General features: G+C 42.9%; 3 protein-coding genes across 3 annotated transcripts; 1 reads left to right on the top strand and 2 right to left on the bottom strand.

Annotated features, from left to right (window-relative positions):
- Window positions 1–433: 433 nt before the first annotated feature.
- Window positions 434–3,565, bottom strand: avpr2b.1 (arginine vasopressin receptor 2b, tandem duplicate, 1). Its single transcript, XM_075462014.1, has 2 exons — window positions 2,701–3,565; window positions 434–1,585 (listed from the first exon to the last, which is right to left on the bottom strand). The coding sequence occupies exons 1-2, from the start codon at window positions 3,563–3,565 to the stop codon at window positions 1,377–1,379; spliced, it is 1,074 nt and encodes a 357-aa protein (XP_075318129.1). The 3' UTR covers window positions 434–1,376.
- A 342-nt stretch (window positions 3,566–3,907) lies between these two features.
- On the bottom strand, window positions 3,908–13,044 carry trnt1 (tRNA nucleotidyl transferase, CCA-adding, 1). The gene is made up of 8 exons (XM_075460276.1): window positions 12,937–13,044; window positions 12,620–12,746; window positions 10,037–10,230; window positions 7,093–7,231; window positions 6,832–6,958; window positions 6,514–6,707; window positions 5,358–5,611; window positions 3,908–4,797 (listed from the first exon to the last, which is right to left on the bottom strand). The coding sequence occupies exons 2-8, from the start codon at window positions 12,744–12,746 to the stop codon at window positions 4,552–4,554; spliced, it is 1,281 nt and encodes a 426-aa protein (XP_075316391.1). The 5' UTR covers window positions 12,937–13,044; the 3' UTR covers window positions 3,908–4,551.
- A 90-nt stretch (window positions 13,045–13,134) lies between these two features.
- On the top strand, window positions 13,135–18,480 carry arl6ip5a (ADP-ribosylation factor-like 6 interacting protein 5a). Its single transcript, XM_075460275.1, has 3 exons — window positions 13,135–13,399; window positions 17,275–17,492; window positions 17,765–18,480. Exons 1-3 carry the CDS (start codon window positions 13,221–13,223, stop codon window positions 17,938–17,940), a joined length of 573 nt encoding a protein of 190 aa, XP_075316390.1. The 5' UTR covers window positions 13,135–13,220; the 3' UTR covers window positions 17,941–18,480.
- Window positions 18,481–19,588: the final 1,108 nt, after the last annotated feature.

Here is a 19,588-nt window from a genome sequence, read left to right as displayed (position 1 = left end):
CAGCATAAGGACAGAACTTGGTTTTAAAAACAGCAATCTGCATGTAAACTTGCTGAAACATTAATCAATGACTGCCTCAAGGCATTGAGCATATTTCAAGATACAAATTTCAACATAAATACCAAACCCGTTGACCTTTTTCACAATTAACAAATTTGCCATGATCATATGATCATCTGTATTGGCACATGTAGCATGAAGATTCTAGTCCAAAGCAAGTGGAATGAAAATTTATAGGAAAATGTTTACACTGGTGAAACTCCTTAAACACGATGCAGACAAGATATCTGGAAACAGATAAATCTTAATCAAACCACACAATCGACTGCAAACAAAAAAAAAACAATGAAATGTAACGATTTATATTAATGCAGATGGTTCTGTTTAATGACAAGTACAAGATTCTTATTATTACAACTCTTACTGATCTCATTAGCAGTGGCTCACGAATTAGACTTTATTCAAGAATATAATTTACAGCAGCTCAAAGGGGCATTTCCCTGGTATTTTCTCAGAGGATGGAATACGACCTCAAATTTTTACAGTTCAAAAACATTATATTGAAAATAATGGTATGTTACAAATAAACTTCCATTAAAATGCTCCAGCTTTATGATAGATAGACATTGATGCTCATATTGCTGTAAGATGCAGAGAAGATTTCATAGCACCGTTCATACCTCAAACCATTTCCAGAGTGCTTTTCTTCACCACTTTTTCACCTATTTTATGAGTGGTTCGTTACTCAGTTTCATCACTTGTTTGCTGTATAAGATATTTCTCATGTAACCATTCCTATAATGTACCTCAAGTACGCGGTATCTGAAAATCTAAAACTGTACAGAGTCTTCCACCTCATTTGAAATCATACTCGTAGATACTTTTAACAGTGACTTGTATTGTAGAAATTCAGTTGGTTCTCCAAAGTCACCAGGATTCATCCTTATGACACTATAAATCCCTAAGTGTGGAAACCTTTAACTGTCACATAAATTGTCCGTCTTCTTTTCTTTCTTAGTATACAGTATACATATACTGTATACTTTGGTCACAGTTAAAGTGGACGTTCAGCATAAGGACCGAACTTGGTTTTCAAAACACATTCAAAGAAATCATTACCGTCTCAAAAATATGTTAAGATGCAGTGATTTTACATCATTCTTACTGTATCATTATAATATAACACTCAAAGGTTACCCAAAGCTACCCATTTAGTTTGAATGAGTAATTGGGTTCAAACAGGAGCTCCTCACTCTAAATTATTGATACTGTATGTTTTACATGAAAGGATTTTTTTAAATAATTTGGACATTCACCTGTTCAACTGGCAGGCATGAGGTTTAAAGAAAAAAAAGAAAAGCCAGTCATTAGAGCTTTTATCTGTAGTCTGACAGGCCTTTGAGGCTGATGTGCAGGGAGCTGACCATCGTGGCCTCTTCCTGCAGAGACTCCTTCCGATCAGCTTCAGTCACACACATCAGGGTCACCAGTCTCCGGGGAAGATTCCCGCTGAACATCAGATAGATGCAGGGGTTCACGCAGCTGTTCAGACTGGCAAGCAGCATCAGGATGGTGAAGGTTGCAGCTGGAAAAGGGGAGATGGGTGACTTACAATTTATTCTCACAGACATGGTCCAGTTGCGTTGTTTTCATATGGCATCAGTTAAAGGGATAGTTCGCCTCTTTTGACATGAAGCTGTATGACATCCCATATCAGCAACATCATTTATGAACATTTTCTTACCCCCTGCTGCGTCCTGTGAGCAGAGTTCCAGCCTCGTTTTGGTGTTGACGAAGGTAGTCCGGCTAGTTGGCTGGGGTCCCGAAAATAAAGCGTCTTGCTTCTCTAAACAATATGTGCTCAAAAGAGTAATACATTTGCATCACAAAATCCCTCCAGAAAAAGTCAGACCTCACAATCGCTTGGTGCTATTTTCTCTGTACCTTCATATCACTACGGGCTGTGTGAACTGTGCAGACCGAAGTGCAGACTGAGCAGTAAACACCATAACAGGTGCGGCTGTCGGCAGGTAGCTGAACGCATTGATTTGAAGGGAGGCAAAAATAGCGCCAAGAGATGTGAGGTCTGACTTTTTCTGGAGGGACGATTTTGTGATGCAAATGTATTACTCTTTTGAACGCATATTGTTTTGAGAAGCAAGACGCTTTATTTTTGGGACCCTGGCAAACTAGCCGGACTACCTTCGCCAACGCCAAAACGAGGCTGGAACTCGGCTCACAGGACGCAGCAGGGGGTAAGAAGATGTTCATAAATGATATTGCTAATATGGGATGTCATACAGCTTAATGTCTAAAGAGGCGAACTATCCCTTTAAACTCAACTATTGTGGGAAGAGCAGCAACCTCTGCAGGCTTCATGTATGCAAAGATTTCTGCGCATTTCATTGCATTTTAATAAAGAGGGCACAATTTTCTGATCATAAACCATTGACGTTGAAGGGGTTACCGGACTTTAAAAACCTTACAGGTAGCCTAATTAATTCCAGAACCCCAAATTGGATAAATCAAAAGTAGCTCAATTGTCACAAAGAAAATCCATCTCTCTCCGTTTCAGTCTTTGCCTCGTGGTGACTGAGTTTATCAAATGCCAGCTGTGGACAGACGGTACAGTAGGATTGCCCTCCCCTCATGGCACTACTTTACTCAGATTGCTGTGAGTTCACTTCAGCGGTATCTTACTTTCAACGGGCGCCTCGACGTCCCAGACAGACCAGAGCTGCACGGTGAAGAAAGGAGTCCAGCAAATGATGTAGGCGAGTACGATGACCACGGTCATCTTCACCGTCTTCACCCTAGCCTTGGACACTCCTGCCACGCTGCTGGTCCTGGAGGACAGCGGCTTACCGACCGCCTGTCCGAAGTGGTGCGTCTTCGTGTGGAAACTGATGTGCAAGGCGCGGCAAATGCGCACCTGGCACCCGATCACGGTTAGAATCGGCAGGACGAATATCACCACAGTCGTCCAGGTCACGTACGCCCTCAGTCCCCATGGCTTTATGAACTGCGCCCAACAGTCGTACACACCGGGAGCGACCTCCATCCGAGAGAAGATGAAGACCTGCGGGAGGCTGCCGACCAGCGAGACGCACCAGGCGGCGCACACTGCGCAGTTCCAGCGCGCTCTTCTTCTCTGGAAAGTCACAATGGGGTTGCAGACGGCTTGATAGCGATCTATGGTCATCACTACGATCATGTATGTGGAGGCAAACATCCCGACCACCTGCAGGTACTTCACTGCGCGGCACAATATATCCGGACCGATGAATCGGTCAGTGATGTCCCATATGAGCTGGGGGCAAACTTGGAAAAATGTGACCACCAGATCAGCGACGCACAGGTGGAAGACGAAGACGCGCATTCTGGAGAACTGCTTCCTCTGTTTGCACAACACCAACAGGAGCCCGAAGTTCAGGGACCCTGCCGCGACGAAGATGACGGATAGAAGAGCTATTTCCACCTGAGCCAAGCGCGAGTCCCGGGGCTCATCGCCGGACGCGGCACTCTCCAAACTGATGTTACTAATGTTCTCTCCGAACCAAGCCATGTTGTCACCTCAGATACAGCGCAGTCAATCTGAACAACCTTTACATAACAACCCCAGGTGGATTGTAGAGAATGCATTCGACAGTCCTAACTTCAAATGTTAGGGGGGGGAAAAAAAATCGGATCAAAGGGGTCAAAAGATTATTTTCCAATAAGCAACAATTGTTGAGCTTCTCCCAATGCAAAATGAAGGGTTACTTGACGGAAGCAGAGAGCTTTATATGCTCCTCAGAAGGGAGGAGCAACATCCCTCCAGCTCAGAACACATTTATTACTCAGAGCAGGAGACACAGAAACACATCTTTGTCTTTCACAAAGCACAAATCACCAGATTCTTTTGAATAAAACTAGATTTTATACAACTTAAAGAACTGTACAAATCGCATTGAATTATCACTGCATATGAGGAAAAACCTACAACAAACACATACTTCTGCTTTCTGGTATTTAATAAACATGAAAATAACTTATTTGGCATATTAGACGATTTATTTCACCGAACATAACCAACTCCTTGCTTCATGTTTTATCTCCCTTCTGATGACACACAAAAAATGTAAGGATTTCAATGGTATGAGCTTGATGGAGGATCAGCTGTTTTACAAGGGAAGTTCCACTCATTTTACATGCTGGCAGCCGTGATACTGACACAAGCGGGATCATTTAGATTTAAATGAAAATGAACAAACGTGGCCTAACGGTAATGAAAGCCGAGTCTGTGAGTACGAAAGTCCCACTTCTGGAGTGTCCTTTCTTTACAATATTTCATTGTGCCACTGAGTATCTGGGAGCAGTGACGGCACAGTATCAAGTGTTCAGTTTATTACTGTCAATCACACAGGAACACATGGACTGTACCATGTTACTTCAAACCATTTTTCCAAAATCAATCATTATTTTCTCCTTCCAAAAGAATAAGAACTAAAAACAAAAAGTTGCAGGTGGGAACAACTGGTCGAGTCAGCGTAGAATGACTTTCCTGCTAATCTAAGGCTTTACGTGACTGAGGAGTTCATCTTTGTCCATCTGGTAGCGACTCTTCTTCCAGACATCACGGAGCTTTTGTAGGATGGCGCCGATCTCCTTCCCTGAGGTGATGCCCATCTTCCTTAAATCATGACCGCTGATGGGGAAGCGAGGCATGGCCCATCTGCAGAGCTCTGACAGCAGCTTCTCCTCGCCCTGATACTTCAGCAGCTCGCACACTTTACTCTGAGAGTCCAGCTCCCGGCTCTGAGGAGATGCAGCATGCGGTCATGAAAAAGATTGCACACCCTCTGTGATTTCAAAGTTTTTACCGATCAGGGATTAATTTAAAAGAAGAAAAAAAAAAGTAAATCTACAATGGGTCTTAAATTTAAATAGATCACACTTCAGGTGAACATGACATTGAATTATGATTCATGCCAAACAGTAGTCTTTTTAAAAAGAATTTTTTTTTTTTTTTTTAATTTGTTAATAAATTAATTGACTAATCAAAGACTATTCAACTTCAATTCATAGCAAGCTTTAGGACTGAAAACGTGGTTTAAAATTGTGATTCCTCATGATTACCGGTCCATTCAGAAAATTAGCTACAATTGGCTGCATTCACTTGCACAAGATGTGTGCAAAACTGAGTCAGTGCCTGCATTCTTCTGGCAGGTCTTCATGAGTAATCTTTCCTGTCTTTTTTTTTTTTTTTTTTTTAAACAAACAAAAAAAAAAAATCATGAAATATCTTTTAAAAATATATACACACACATATACTGTATATATATATATATACACATATTTTAATGGCAGAAACTCACATCGATAATGAAGTCCGTGAAAGGTTTGAGGCTGTCTGGCTCTTCTTGGCTCTTGCAGAGCTCCCGTCTCTGTTTGACCAGAAACAGAGCCAGAGTCTTCTCTTCTCGGGACACCTTCAGTCGGATGTCCATCTTTTCCACCTCCTCTGCGCAGTGGAAAAGAGCCGCCAGGATGGTCATGGGCTTGGGAGAGTGGTCTTTGGCGTTCTGCCACACTCGCTTCATCTCTTCAACATTGCCATCTGGAGGTAAACCTGAGGTGGAGTGGAGACAAGAGGTGAGCAGAACTCACATGGACACACTGGAAACAAAAGACTCTTTTGTTTTTAATCAGTTAAATGGTCAGAAGTCGTCAATCTTCTGATGAAGCTGTCAAATGTTTGACAGCGGCCACTGAGCTCAATTCATCTCAGGAATGAAAACTGAAGCTTTCCTCATTTAGAGACGAATCTAAACTGTTGGGTTCTCAAAAACTCATTGACACTACTGATCCGTCTGCCAGTACCTAAACACAAAAAGAAAAATATGCTCCAAAAAGTGATCGCATTTTTGCTATGCTGGGCAACAAGTGCAAAATGTGAAGAACTATTTTTTTTTTTTTTTTTACATAGTTTTTAAAAATGTTTTATGATCCCCTTAAAAAAAAACAACAACAACACATAATTAGGTGGTCTGTTTTAGATGCTGTTGCAACTAGTTCAAGAACTCTATAGACTGTCGATTTGGACAAAACACTGAGTGGAAGAGGAAAGAAAGAGACCAGAGAGAGGAGGAGAGAAGACTTATACACCGACGAGCCACAACATTATGACCACTGAAAAGTGAAGTGAAACAAATAAAACATCTTCTTATTAAAATAAATACTTAATTGATCCCACAAGAGAAACAATGTATCAAGTCACAGTGCAAATGCATAAAATAACATGTAGGAGATGAATATCACCAAAGTTTTTGGCAATAAGAGTGATAGATAAACAATATAATATAAAGTGAAAATGGGTGTGTGAGAATACACACTACATCAGTATGTTGCAGATGTGGCTGCATAGCTGCAGAGATCGGGGGTGCCCGTGCCGACTTGCGTCCACTGCACGGTCAACTGCAACACAAACGTCTAAAAGTCTGTTCAAACCACACCCCTGACCCTTTCTGTCACCTATGTACTGGGCCAGGTCCAGATTATAGATCAGCTCCAACAGATGGGCAGCGTGGTTACCAACCACCATCTTCTTTAGTTCCACCCAAATTCTCTCTCCTGATATGGCTGCCAGCCCACGGCCGTTTCCTCTGATGGCAGCCAGTGTCTCAGGCTCCTGGTCGTCGGGCCTTAAAGCCACCCGGCCGTAAAACCTGGGATGAAATGACAGAGCTGAGGTCACAGCACTAACTTTAAATCAACAAAAGGGATTCATTTTTAAATTGCACCAACAGACTCCTTTTGAGATCTGAAGTGTGAATGAGTGAGGCAACTGACCTGAAGTATCGCAGTATTCTCAGGTAGTCCTCTTGTATCCTCTGTTCAGCGGAGCCAACAAACCGCACTTTACGGTTCTGCAGGTCTTCATATCCCTTAAAATAGTCGTATAACGTGCCATCAAGCCCTGTTAGGGGAGAGAGTTATAAGTTCTGAAGTAAATAACTTCACAGAAATAATAAAAAGGGACCCAGATAGACAAATAATCAATCCTCAACACTGTTCACAATCAGACTGAGTGGAGCACAAAGGAGAAGTTACCCAAAAACATGGAGTTAATGGTGAGGTCTCGCCGCTCAGCGTCTTTCTGCCAGTCAGTGGTGAATTCCACCTCTGCGTGCCGTCCATCTGTCTGAACGTCCACTCTCAGCGTGGTCACCTCAAAGTTATCATTGTGTAGCTATGACAGATGACCAACAGATACATTCTTAAAAAAGTGACTCGATGCACAGGAAAGTCAGCCCCCGTGGTACATACCCAGAACACACTGAAACATGCTGCTCTGTACATTGGGAATCTACCTCAAACCTTATCATGCTGCGGAATTTCTCTGAAAATACCAGCTCTGCGAGGCGGCAGGGAGCCAAGCGGGAAGATTGAAGCAGTTGTCAAACATGGCAGCGAATAAAACACAGCAGCTCTATCGGCAATGATCCAACTACCGGTGACCCTGAGATTTTAATCCACCAAGCCTCCCCTCTCGTTTCTCAGCGTGTACAGTCTCAGTTCCTCTCATTGTGCCAAGCCTCCGACAGGAGAAAGAGAAACGAGGAGAGAGACGTCAGAGCAGGAGCCATTTAACAAAACGGAACTCTTTCCTCCGAGCCGGATTTCAGACGAACACGGCACGGGTGCAGGTCCATCATCTGCCTGCCCGACTGTTTTATTACAGACTGCAGCTTATTGTTCTGATCTTTGCTTTGATGAAGTTTAACAAAACTCATGAAAAAGTTCTCTTTTTTTTTTCTTAAAAACCTTTGTGTAACATTTGTTTGTCTCTTGTGCTAAAATGAATTCTGCTGAGGACACACCTGTCCTTCTCAAGCCTCCTAACTTTAAGTGCATTTCAGAAACTGAGACATCTTTCAAGGTGGCGAGTCGAGATTAACTTTTGAGCCACTGGAAGGAAGAGAAGACGAGATGAAAAGACCTCCGATGCGTTAAATATTCTCAGCCGTGTCAAAGAGGATGAAGAGTTTCTCCCCTTCTTTGAAAGTAAACAAGTGGCCACAGCAAAAGTCTTTCATTTTTAAATATTCTAATTTGTGTGAGCAAGCGTATCCATTTTGATTCAACTTTAGTTGACATCATTAAACTTGGTTTTCGCTAACAGGGACTGGTTTTTGTGCAGAACTGTGATTACATGTAAACATTTATTAAATTTTAAAACTATTTTTTTTACAGACATCTTATTGGAACCAACATCAGGCTGGACTGATGTTAGTGAAGCCACAACAAAAGTCTTAAATCTAAATTTAAGAACTACTTTTTTTATTTAAATTTGATCAGACAGATGATGCTCGCCCATCTTGTTGGATATTTGTCTTTCACCCAGTTAAACTGTCGGCCGTTTTCTCTGTACATATGATTAACTTTAACAATCTACATCCACAGATCATACAGTATGACCACACATACTCAGCACCTAGCCTGGCTGACGCGTCCACAATCTCGATGAGATGGTGGTCTGGGAACTAGGTGTGCATTTTCTCGTATTTGAGGCGTGGTTTACGAATGCCTAGAGCCGTTTATTGGGCGCTACGAATGTCTATTAAATGACGTCAGGTTCTTCCCATGCTGCTTTGCGCGCGATTCAGAGCCAATTGTATCACTTATACCAGATGACGACAGAAATTCGACGAGGAAGAAGAAAAAAAATGGAAAATAAAAGTAAACTTGCGCTCTAAGCTACTTAAATTGACAACAAAGTAGGCCTATATGCTATATTCTACATGTTTTTTTTATGAATTTTTATGTTGTAGAGTTGTGAATTTATTTTAATAATGGAGAAATTGAGCAGCCTTGCTTTGTTGTCTACAGTAGTAGATCAACCCTCATCTTACTTTGAAGCTCCCAGCTCCCAGAAGTGACGTCGACGTAGCTTTAGCAGCAGAAAAGCTATCAGGCTTGTGTTGATAATAATAAACTCCTGGACTATGTACAAACTTCCAAATGCATCGTTTTGTGAGTACAGACCATATTTGTACAACTGTAGAAGTTTGGTGTCATGGCATGTGATTTTAGTGTGGTAATTTTGGAGATACTGCCAGGGTCCGTCAGCGCTTGTACTAAGCTATTCGGGATAACTCAGTAACTCAGCTGATGTTCAGCCAATATCGGAAAAACTTCGGGTGGGCTACTTGGCTGGATGTCACGGTTCAAATGACCCTAGGGTGAATCTACTCCGAAACACTTTCTAAGGCTGCATTGAACGGTAACGTTGTGTCCGCTGTCATGTTGGATTAACACTCTACAAGCTTCGGTGTAGCGCATGGACGTCGTCATCGGCTTGCTGCCGCCGCCCCCCCCGTTCTGTGATTGGTTCCCAAACTCTGGCAAAAATAAGGGCGGTGGTTTCCAGGCTGACTTTGCAGTGAGAATGAAATCGAGCGCAAAGCAGCATGAGAATTCCCAGGCTACTCAGCACCATAAATTATGTTTAAAACATTTTTTTTAATTAAATGAAAAAAATTCCCACAAATGCGGAAATAGTCGCACCAGGCCAGTAGGTGGCACTAACATATACATCAACAGTAAGTAATACCACTGCTTGTCAGAGACAAGCATTCTGACCATGACTAGTGGGCTGATTCTCCTTTGGTGAAAACCTCAGAAGCAAAACAGTAGTTTGAGCAGCGGTGAAGCCTAAAGACAGAAGTGATACGTTTGTGTAAACAGACGATGAAGTGGAGCTGTGGCTCAACGGGGTGTTACAGTATGAGGTGATGGAGGCCCAGGTAACCATCAGAAACTGGTATATGGACGCTTTTGTTGTTATGGCTCTACAGCACAGCGTCATTACATGAAGCGACATGTGCAAAAAAAAATAAAAAATGAGATGTCCAAAATTGTCAGAAATCACAGTAAAGTAGGCCACCAGATAAAATACCTTGTAGCTGTTTCAGTAAAACTTGCAGCAGCTTTTCAAACACTCATTCGAAGCATGAATGGCTACACCCTGCCTTCAGACAGCTCAGTCTCTTACTCGTGCTGTAATGGTCCCGTGCTTCTCTCCTTTATTGTTGATCATCCTGATACCAGCCGCCTGGAACATGCGCTTCATCTCCTCCGGCGTGGCTGTGGTGGCGAAGTCCACATCTTCAGGCCGCTTCCCAGACAGCAGGTCCCGCACCGCGCCGCCGGCTATCCGCAGCTCGTGCTGGTGTTTCTCAAACACCTCTGGAAAAGCCAAAAACATGCGAACAGTCAAGCCCTGAAATGTTTGCATAAAAGCAATTTTATTTCATTTTTTTACCTGTTTACCAAAAGATATGCAAGTTACAGTTGAAAAAGGCTTAAACTGCGTCGTGTCAGCTTTAATTAGAACATATTCACATTGAGATTAGAGGGAGGCACTTTGTTAAACTTTAACATGCAAATAATGTGGCATTTTCCTTCATTTAAGACACAATGAGCCAAACGCCTCTAAAATAATGTGGAGACTACTGCTTCTCCTCTGTGTGGGAGCAGGCGAATACCTATATATTCTCTCCAGTTTGCTTACGGGTCGATTAGAGGGGTGGGTGATGCCACCGGACCTATTTAAGCAGCTATAACCGTATTCGGACAGAGCAGTTCTAAGAACGCCGTTCTTATAACTGCCCTTCCCCAGGGGAACTGTTTCAGTCTGCATTCGCACATGAGTCGGGACCTGATGGAGACTGATGGGACGCAGCCGTCTGCGACAGCAACGTGTTACTTTAGCGTCACATTCAACAACAAAACAAAACCCGGTAAAAGTAAGGAGAGAAGCAAAAACACAACAAAGAAGCTAATATGGAGAGCGGGGAGGCTACCGTATTCATGGTCTGCATGATGGTGATATTAATCATGGACGATCACATCGGGCGTCTAACATCGAGGCTGGAAGAGCTCACAGAGAGAGTCAGGATCGAGCGCAGGCCATACTTCTTCGTTTCATGAAAGAAGGAGAGCAGAGCGCCGCAGACAAAGGAGACCACGTGTCAGTTTAACTTATTAAACACGCGCCGGTTGTGTCCGTGTCGTATGAGTAAACATTTCAGCCGTGACAACATGACAAGGGGCGGAGCTACCAACCACCAAACACCTCCGTCAGATGTGTTCCTATAGAACCCAGAACAGACCCAGCTGAGGAGAAGGAGCTAAAATGGTTATAGGAACTGAGGGTCGTGGTCCCGAGTTCCTGTATGTGCGAATGCGGGAAAAAACGGCCCCGTTCCTGAAAAGGTTATAGGAACTGCCAAAGGTTCCTACAGTGGGAATGCGGCTATTGACTCTAAACAAGGTCCTGCAGGGATTAATTTTATTGCCACTGAAACATTGTGTCAAAAAACAAACAAACAAACAAAAAAACATCCTGGTACTGTTATCAACAGCAAACCGTTCTTTGGCACTCGTAATGACAAAAAAAAAAATCAGATATCAGAAAATCAGATATATTCTGCCAAATGGGTTCAAAAAGTTATTTATTCTTGCTGCTATCAGTCTTGAAAATGACAATAATCAAGGATAATCTGTGTTTATGTGTTGTCGTTTACCAGTTTCGGTTGTGTATCACTGCTGGCTGGGAATGTATCGTGCATTTCAACACAGCCGAATTCCAAACGAAGCTGCTCACATTCCCATATCTTTCGGTTTCTATTGTCAGACACCTAAATGCAGCAAAATTGTGACCAATTACTACCCCAATAAGACTATGTGTCAACTCACAGTCTTCTGAAGCATTTCCACACTGTCAATCTGCTCCAATGAAATCCTCTTGATTTTATAACAGCGTCATCCGGCAAAAAAACAACAACATTCAAGTAACTTAAAGACAACGTCCGTGCAGTGACTTCAGCTAAACTTACACGATTAATGATCTCCCACAGAGACAGCTGGAAGCATCAGAATGTCAATAACTCAACTCCCCTCCCGCGCGTGGACACTAAAACAAGGACGGTGGTCCAATTAACTGGCCAAATCGAGCTGTAACCGTAGCTGGAGTCGACTGCATGTGTAACCGTGCTGCCCGTCTGCTCAGATTCAGCAAAATGCATCAAAGCTGCTTGGTCAGTGCTCGGTACAGACGGACAACAACCCAAAAACATGCTGGAATGACAACGCTGAAGGTTTTATAGGTTAAAAAGAGGAATATTTTGCCATGGAGAGTCAACACAAGGATTATGTTCCATTATGACAGCCTTAAACCCTTTACCTCTCCAACTTAACTCTCAATACACTTTAATTAAAGCTGAAAGCCTGTATCATAACACCATATTCGTGCCATAACTCTTAACTGCCGGGGATGTTTTTAGAAGCACTGTTGTCTGGAGGGGAAGAGAATATTTTAGGACCAAAAGCAAAAAAAAAAAAAAGGACAAAAATCTTCAGAGACCCTACACTGCTACCCTGCATCAGTCTGTAGTAGTTTAACAACTGCAATGCAACTTTCCTAAACCTAGAATCTTCTTCGGATATGTCCGAGAGTGAAAACTTCTACCATCAGATTTATAGGCAGGACTAACTGAAATATGCAAAAATCTATTTAGTAAAACCACACGAAGGGCAGATCTGAGGGTTAGCGCGGTACCTCCCTCTGTCCCACCTGCTAGTCCATTCAGCCCATCAGTAAACAGAGACTGGAACTCGTCGGTCTTCAGCCGCATGGTAAAGAAACTCCTCCAAGAACTTGTTCTGCTTATCACACGAGGACTCAATAGTCTGCTCCACATCTGCACACAGGACAAAAACGCAGTCATTTCGAAGCACATTTGGTTATATATCCAGCACTAAGGAGCTAGCTAGCCACATGTCATTGATGTCGTGCTTGTGAGTTTTAGCTTCCCACGAGCACCTTCCAAACTGTCTGTAACGAGCATAAAGGCCAACGTGTGTGTAACAAAGATAACACAGCAAACGTACCTGTAACTCTAATGGCAGTTATTTTGCCCATACAAACCAGTTATCCTCTCAAAATATTGTTCTGTCATCTCTGCTCATCTCCCATGAAGCGTTGCAAGAAGCGTCGTAAAAACCGTGCGCGTGCTGACCAATAGCGCGATATTTCGTCACGTTCTCAAGGCGGGATTTAAAGCGTCCTAGCTACCAAGCTCTCGCGAGATTAATGTGCTGACGCTTCAGGTGTTTTCACGGCTGGTTTTGTGTGCTATCAAACAAAAGTAAAAAGTGAACGAGACTGGACGGAAATGGCTAAAGTTGAGCTGACGCCGCTCCGATCGTGGGACGACTTCTACCCCGGTTCGGAGAGGTTTGCTAGACCGGATGTGAAAGATTTGGCGAGATGGAACAACAGAGTTGTCAGCAACCTTCTTTATTATCAGACGAATTATCTGGTGTTGGCCATCGCTGTTTCCCTCATTGTCGGGTAAGTGATGTTATAGTTGTTTGGTGTGTAATATCCACGTTTTGAGATGTTTTCGTGCTTATTTAATTGATTGTTTTTGTAAAGTAGGATTTAACCTACTTTTAAAAAGCTTCAGCGCAGTGTCATGTGTCTGTTTTCTCACTGTGCCACCCTGTGCCTGAATCTGAACTACATGCAGGAAATACAATGTTCTGTCAACATGCAAATAAAATCTTCTTGAAGGGCTGGTCTATAAACTGGTAACACCGTACAAGGAAGGCTACCAGATCAGAGATTAAATATCTCCCGTATGAGATATTTTGGCTTTCGTTGTCACTTTGTTCCAATAAAAGATCAGCGCACTAAAAATAGAGGAGTCCTGTGATGGTCAGTCTCCTGTGCTGGGTGATGGTCATGTTGTTGCCGGGGTCATCAAAGTCTGGTAAGCCTTTTGTTGAGTCATCTGTTGCAGAGAACACAGTGGTGATGAAACAGCTGCTTTATCAGCTGCCTCTGATTATAGTGAGATATAGAGAAAATTCTTCAGTGAGTCCGTCCCAGTTCGTGACCCCTTAACCAGCAGAGCTGAACTTTGACACTTTTTGGTTCCTCTCTGAATGAAACCATGTGATTACAGCTCAAACTCTGAATCAGAGCATCTCAAAGACTGTCTTGACAGTGTTTGAGGAAGCTTTTGGATTATACTACAACCCCAACATCAATATACTGGGGTTATTTTTGCATTAACAAATAAAGGGAAATAAAAGGATTGAATTCAAACAACAGAAGAATAACATTTCTAAATGATTAAAGACTTTGCAGGCAGAATGAGTATGGAGTGAGTTTAGAGATGAGCTGAATAATTCCTCCTTGTCACACTGATTTGTTTAAATATGAAAGATTTGATTTGTGTGTGATGCCCTGCTTTTCAGGGAGGTATGTCGCTAGTCCACAAATATCAGAGATGTGTCGTCGGACGTGCTCGCCATCTCACAACTCAAACAAGATATCTGTGTACGTCTTGAAGCGGTGGCTGAGTTTCTTTTTTTCTTTTCCAGGCCAAACGTGAACAACAAACTTAGTTCGGAATTACACCGATGGGAAGTTAGAAGTCACTGGATGTCATTTTTTTACATCCTGAATTGTCTTGTGGAAATGCAGTATTTGTGTACCATTGACCGGCAAAGGAACACTGCTCATCTTGTTGCTATGCAATGTGCTGCTGGCATCTCCACCCTGGCATTCACATGGACGCTACTTTGACACTTGTCGCTAACCTTGTGGACCAGTTAAATTCTTATATGGCAACAGCACCCCTCCACAGTAGCAGCCTCCTCCAGCAGGACAGCAGTCAGCCCAAACCAAAGATTCCTTCCTTCAGAAGGGCTCAAAGCGTCTCCAAACTCACAAGTTTGATATGATGGCATCTATGGGAAGCAAACCAGTAAGAACCCACGATGTTTGCTAACATCCTGGTACTGGTACTGCAGGACATCCTCACCTTCTTTGTCCACTTCCTGACTGCTCAGAGCTGTTTCCTGGTGTATTTCAAAATGTCCAACTGAATAAATCATCAGAACATATGTATGGGCTGAAATGTTCTCATACCAAATATGTCCATCACTGCAAATATTACAAAGCTTTTGCAGTAAGAAAAAAAAATTGATCACAGTTAAATATTTTTGCAGGATGTCACAGTTCATAAAAAGTATCTGGAGGAGAGATGAGGCTGGCTACATAAGCTATAAGCGCAGATGCACCAATGTATGCTGCATCCAGAATGTCTAAGGGGGCCATGACTCATTAATACCACATTTTAAATCAAATTGGAAATAAATATAGACATTGGCCCTCATTTATCAAACTTGCGTAAGACGAAAAACGTGCGTAGGTCGTGTGTACGTTCTTTTCTGCGCAAAGGTTGGCATTTATCAAATCCATCGTGAGCGCAGGAAAGATGAAATCGCCACGACAGGTCTGAGGCCGTGTACGCACTTTTCCATTTTGACTTGCGGTGACTGCAATAGCATACATAAACAGCAGCGTCACTAGTGCGTGCCTTATGAGTCGCAACAAATCCCTTGGTTAAAATTACAGACTTATCACTTCAAAGAAGGCCCATGTTTTATTTGACTTCAACATAAATATAAACATAAACGCAAATTAAATAAATTAAACAAGTACAACTCCGTAATTGGAAGAGTGATGGCTCATTATTCAACCGCGCACCCTCACACCGAACAGGAGAGGCGCTTTAACACTGCGCACTGTGGAGAGGTTAGGGCTCCTAAAGGGCAGGTGGATCTGTCTCTCGGCTGCGGGGGAACCCTTCTATATACGCCCGAAAAGGTATGCAATATTATTATTGCATGCGGGGTTCTCCATACATTGCCCAAAAAAATGGAGTGCCATTTCCAGATGTACATCCAGAGGACCCCGTACCCAGAGATCCCACCAGCCTGCACATTCTGTTATTCAAGGAAAAAAGACGTAGCTCCGATCAGGCCAGCCACCCTCTCCTCCAAGGCACTCAAATCCAAACCTGGATCAGAGCCCCCCCCCCCTGTTTGTGACATGCTGCGTCCGAGAGCTGCGACCTTTTTTGTGGCCAATTTCATATCGGACCACTTCTTCCTGATCTTATTGGAGAAAAAGTAAAACATCGTTCAATTTTAGATTTCATTTAATCTGGAGTTTATCACATTTTATTGACCATCACAGTAGGGGAAAATACATAACTCGTCCGGTCTGCGATTTACATCGCCAACGCTGTTGACAGCCGTCCCAGCTGTCAACAGCGTTGACAGCGTTTCTTTGCCGTCTTTTGTCTATCCATGTCGCAAATCTAGAGGTGCGGCCCTTTTATAGAAGGCGTGGTTAGGATCATTACGATGGATTTCAACCGCCGGATTTATCAACAGCCGCTCTGTTTTACGATGGGATTGGTGTGGTACGCATGTTTTGTAAATCTCACTTGAGCTTCTGCGTACGACGAGTTCTCCGCTCATATCTACGATGCTTTCTACGACGGCTTGATAAATGAGGGCCATTGTGACAGACACAAATAAGTCTCAGGCTGCAACACAACCATTGTTAAATGATGCAACTGTGTCAAATGTCAGTTAAAAATGATAAGGCAAGGCATCTTTATTTATATAGCGCATTTCATTCCACAGGCAACTCAATGTGCTTTACATAAAAACAAGGCATTTAAAAGAACAGCATAAAGCAGCATAAAAAGAAGCAATTTAAAGAGAATAAAAAAATAGAATAAAAATTAAAACACAGTTAAAAGCAATCAAAGATGAGGGGAAAAAGAAAAATATAAATTCAACCATAAGCACACCGAAAGAGAAATGTTTTTAACTTGGATTTAAAAGTGCTTACAGTTGGGGCTGATGACAGCGCTGAAGCAAGGATGTCTCACTTTATTATGCGCCTGTTACTCCAGCTCCTCCGTCCTAGCGTCCGGCCTCATCTATTCTGATCGCATTTCTGGTGGGAGGGACTAAGGTGCAAGCAGAGAAGTGGAGGATGTGCAGACTGAGAAACAAGATGAGAGGAATGCCTTGGCCAGGTGACATTGCCGTTGTCACGCCAAGGCTGAAAGCTGTGACGAAGCTATTCTGTCCAGCCAAAACAGAATTAAAAAGAAAAGTAGTTTCTTTGATGTAAATTACTTTTTTATATCGATGGACTCAATCAAACTGAAATCCACCTAACGGCACAGGTCTCTGTCATAGTCTCATTAATCAAAACGTCCTGTCGATGTACAGATACCATCTGACCACTAGATGGAGCCAGTGACTACACAAGAATTTGCAGGTTCTCCAGCTCCATCACAGCAGTTTCAGACTCACTCTTGTGCCATGTCTTGTTCTGTGTTCGCCCTGCAGGTTCCTGAACCCTATGGGGATGTTTACGGCCATGGCCGTGCTGTCGGCCGTCTTCCTGGGTTCAGTATGGGCCGGAGAGAACAGAACTGTGATCAACAACTTTAAGAGGCAGAACCCCATGGCGTTTGTGATCGCCATCATGGTGGCCAGCTACATATTGATTTCTATGCTGGGGAGTGTCATGGTATTCATGTCGGCCATCACTTTACCTCTGGCTTGTAAGTTGATTACGTTGTCCCCATGTGACACAGATATTCCCGTAAAATAAAACTTGGCATAGAAACAACCAGATTTCTATCAAATTTATGAGCTGATTGAAACCTTTCACGACGTAGTGTTTTCATGCGTGTAATGATACGCGCATTTGAAGTATTACGAAAGAATTCAAAATCAATGAAACATGTTTTTCAGATGGTTTGACTTTATTTATAGGTCTGTTTTTGCCAAAAACTTAAAAACACTAGCGTGCACTTTTCCATCTGCTTTTCAGTGATATTTGCACACGCGTCCTTTCGCCTCCGGAACATGAAGAACAAACTGGAAAACAAGATAGAAGGTGCCGGACTGAAGAGGTCACCTATGGGCCTTTTGCTGGAAGCTCTGGGTCAGCAAGAGGAAAATTTCCAAAAGATCCAAAGCTTCCTGGAAGGAAAACTGAAGGACTGACTGGAATTTGCAGGAGGCACAGGCACATGGTTGTCTTTTGGCCAAAGACCTTGACTTTTAATTTAAATCTTTTCTCGTTTTGCCTGCAGCATGTGGTTTAAAATGAAAGCTTGTAAAGTGAAGGGCTGTATCTCTACCTCGGGGTATCTCATGTCACTCCACACAGAACTTGTCGGGACAGTTTTCTTCCAACAGCACAGAGGGCATCTCAGAGCTGCCTCACATGTCCGCTGTGCAGTGTGCAAGTGTTACCGTGCAGCTCAGCTGCAGGCCTCTTTTTACTTATAAAATCTGTCTTTAATCAGTGTCAGAAAGCTCTCAGTTTGCATTCAAATTAAAATGTGAAAGCAGCAAGAGTGTTGCCTTTTGACAAAAACTAAAAAGCACACACGCATTGAGACGCATTGCTGCCAAGACTGTATTGTTTCAAGTTTTTGCGTGGCATCTCATACATGCATTGTAACAGTTTATTTCAGTCCACACTTGAAGAGAAACCAACCAACCTTTTCCTTATGCAAATAAAGAGAAGCTCACAAAGGAGCAAGCGCTGCTTTGAGTTGAGTCTGTTCACTTTGTCAATATTTAGATTGAAAACTTGAAGGAAACGCCTCCCCATCAGGATTCCTCCTGAACCTCTGAGTGTTTAATCTTGTCAGTGCCTCCTGGGTGATGGATTGGCTAACTTTGTTTTCCCCTCCACTTACCCCCAATGCTAATCAATGCCCTTGCTGTAGATTATAGTTCTGAGCGCGTCTTTGCGTCCGAGTTGGTGCCTGTCATTCAGCCTGTCGCACCAAGTTACTCACTGTGTCTGCTAGTCTTTCTTTTTAATTATTTTTTTTCAAATTTCCATTTGAAACTGACTGCAGACAACAAGAACCTAGTTGCAACGTAATGCTCTGTTATTTGGTTTTAAGCTGCAACGCGTAAGGAGGAGGGGTATGAGGAGAACTGTGTTTACCCTTTGTTTCCAAAGTGGCTGAAATTGTTTCTTTAAAATATGGCCTAGCATCAATTTTCTGTGGATTGCAAGAAACGAGACACTCTGATTTAAGTTTGACTCGAGCTGCACAACTTCATCCCTCTGGGCAACAGCGGTGATTCATGTCCTCTGCTGCGGTGCCTCATTCCCATCCATATTATGAAAGTTGGAGGAGTGAACACAAGCTGTAGTGGCAACAGACTCTAGTAGAGTCATGTCTCAGGGGGCACAGTGGAGCCCCTTGTTCTTACTGGTGCAGCTGCTGCGTGGATCCTGTCAACAAGTGTGTGCTGCTGCACACTCAACAGGTGCGTGTCTTTGGTGTTTGCTCAACAGGAGAGGAAGCGCTTTTACACGGCAGAAAACAACACTTTTCTTTAGATTTTTGAATTGGTAAGTACACTGCCCAGTTGTCATTGTGCTTTCAAAGGTTCAGTGGAGCAGCAGAACCTACAGTCATGCCAAAGAAGATAAACCCTTTTTAATTTTAGGGTTTTAAGCATCAGTACATGATAGAATATGACTGCACAGCAGCATGTTTGGTGAAAACCAAACGCAGCATATCAGCCTCATACCAACTGTTAAGCACGGTGGAGGGGGGATGATGGTTTGGGCTTGTTTTGCAGCCACAGAACCTGGACACCTTGCAGTCGTTGAGTCCACCAT

The sequence above is a fragment of the Odontesthes bonariensis genome, chromosome 3 (assembly GCF_027942865.1).
Source record: "Odontesthes bonariensis isolate fOdoBon6 chromosome 3, fOdoBon6.hap1, whole genome shotgun sequence".
Taxonomy (NCBI): Eukaryota; Metazoa; Chordata; class Actinopteri; order Atheriniformes; family Atherinopsidae; genus Odontesthes; species Odontesthes bonariensis.
This window is presented reverse-complemented; position numbering and strand designations above follow the sequence as displayed.

Coding starts and splice junctions, on each gene's coding strand:
- avpr2b.1 (XM_075462014.1), bottom strand. CDS start 3,565: ATGGCTTGGTTCGGAGAGAACATTAGTAACATCAGTTTGGAGAGTGCC. Junction 1,586..2,700: donor CGTCGAGGCGCCCGTTGAAA/GTAAGATACCGC, acceptor CCCCTTTTCCAG/CTGCAACCTTCACCATCCTG.
- trnt1 (XM_075460276.1), bottom strand. CDS start 12,746: ATGTGGAGCAGACTATTGAGTCCTCGTGTGATAAGCAGAACAAGTTCT. Junction 7,232..10,036: donor ACGGGACCATTACAGCACGA/GTAAGAGACTGA, acceptor CATCTGTCATAG/CTACACAATGATAACTTTGA. Junction 4,798..5,357: donor TCACGGACTTCATTATCGAT/GTGAGTTTCTGC, acceptor GCATCTCCTCAG/AGCCGGGAGCTGGACTCTCA.
- arl6ip5a (XM_075460275.1), top strand. CDS start 13,221: ATGGCTAAAGTTGAGCTGACGCCGCTCCGATCGTGGGACGACTTCTAC. Junction 13,400..17,274: donor GCTGTTTCCCTCATTGTCGG/GTAAGTGATGTT, acceptor TTCGCCCTGCAG/GTTCCTGAACCCTATGGGGA. Junction 17,493..17,764: donor CATCACTTTACCTCTGGCTT/GTAAGTTGATTA, acceptor TCTGCTTTTCAG/TGATATTTGCACACGCGTCC.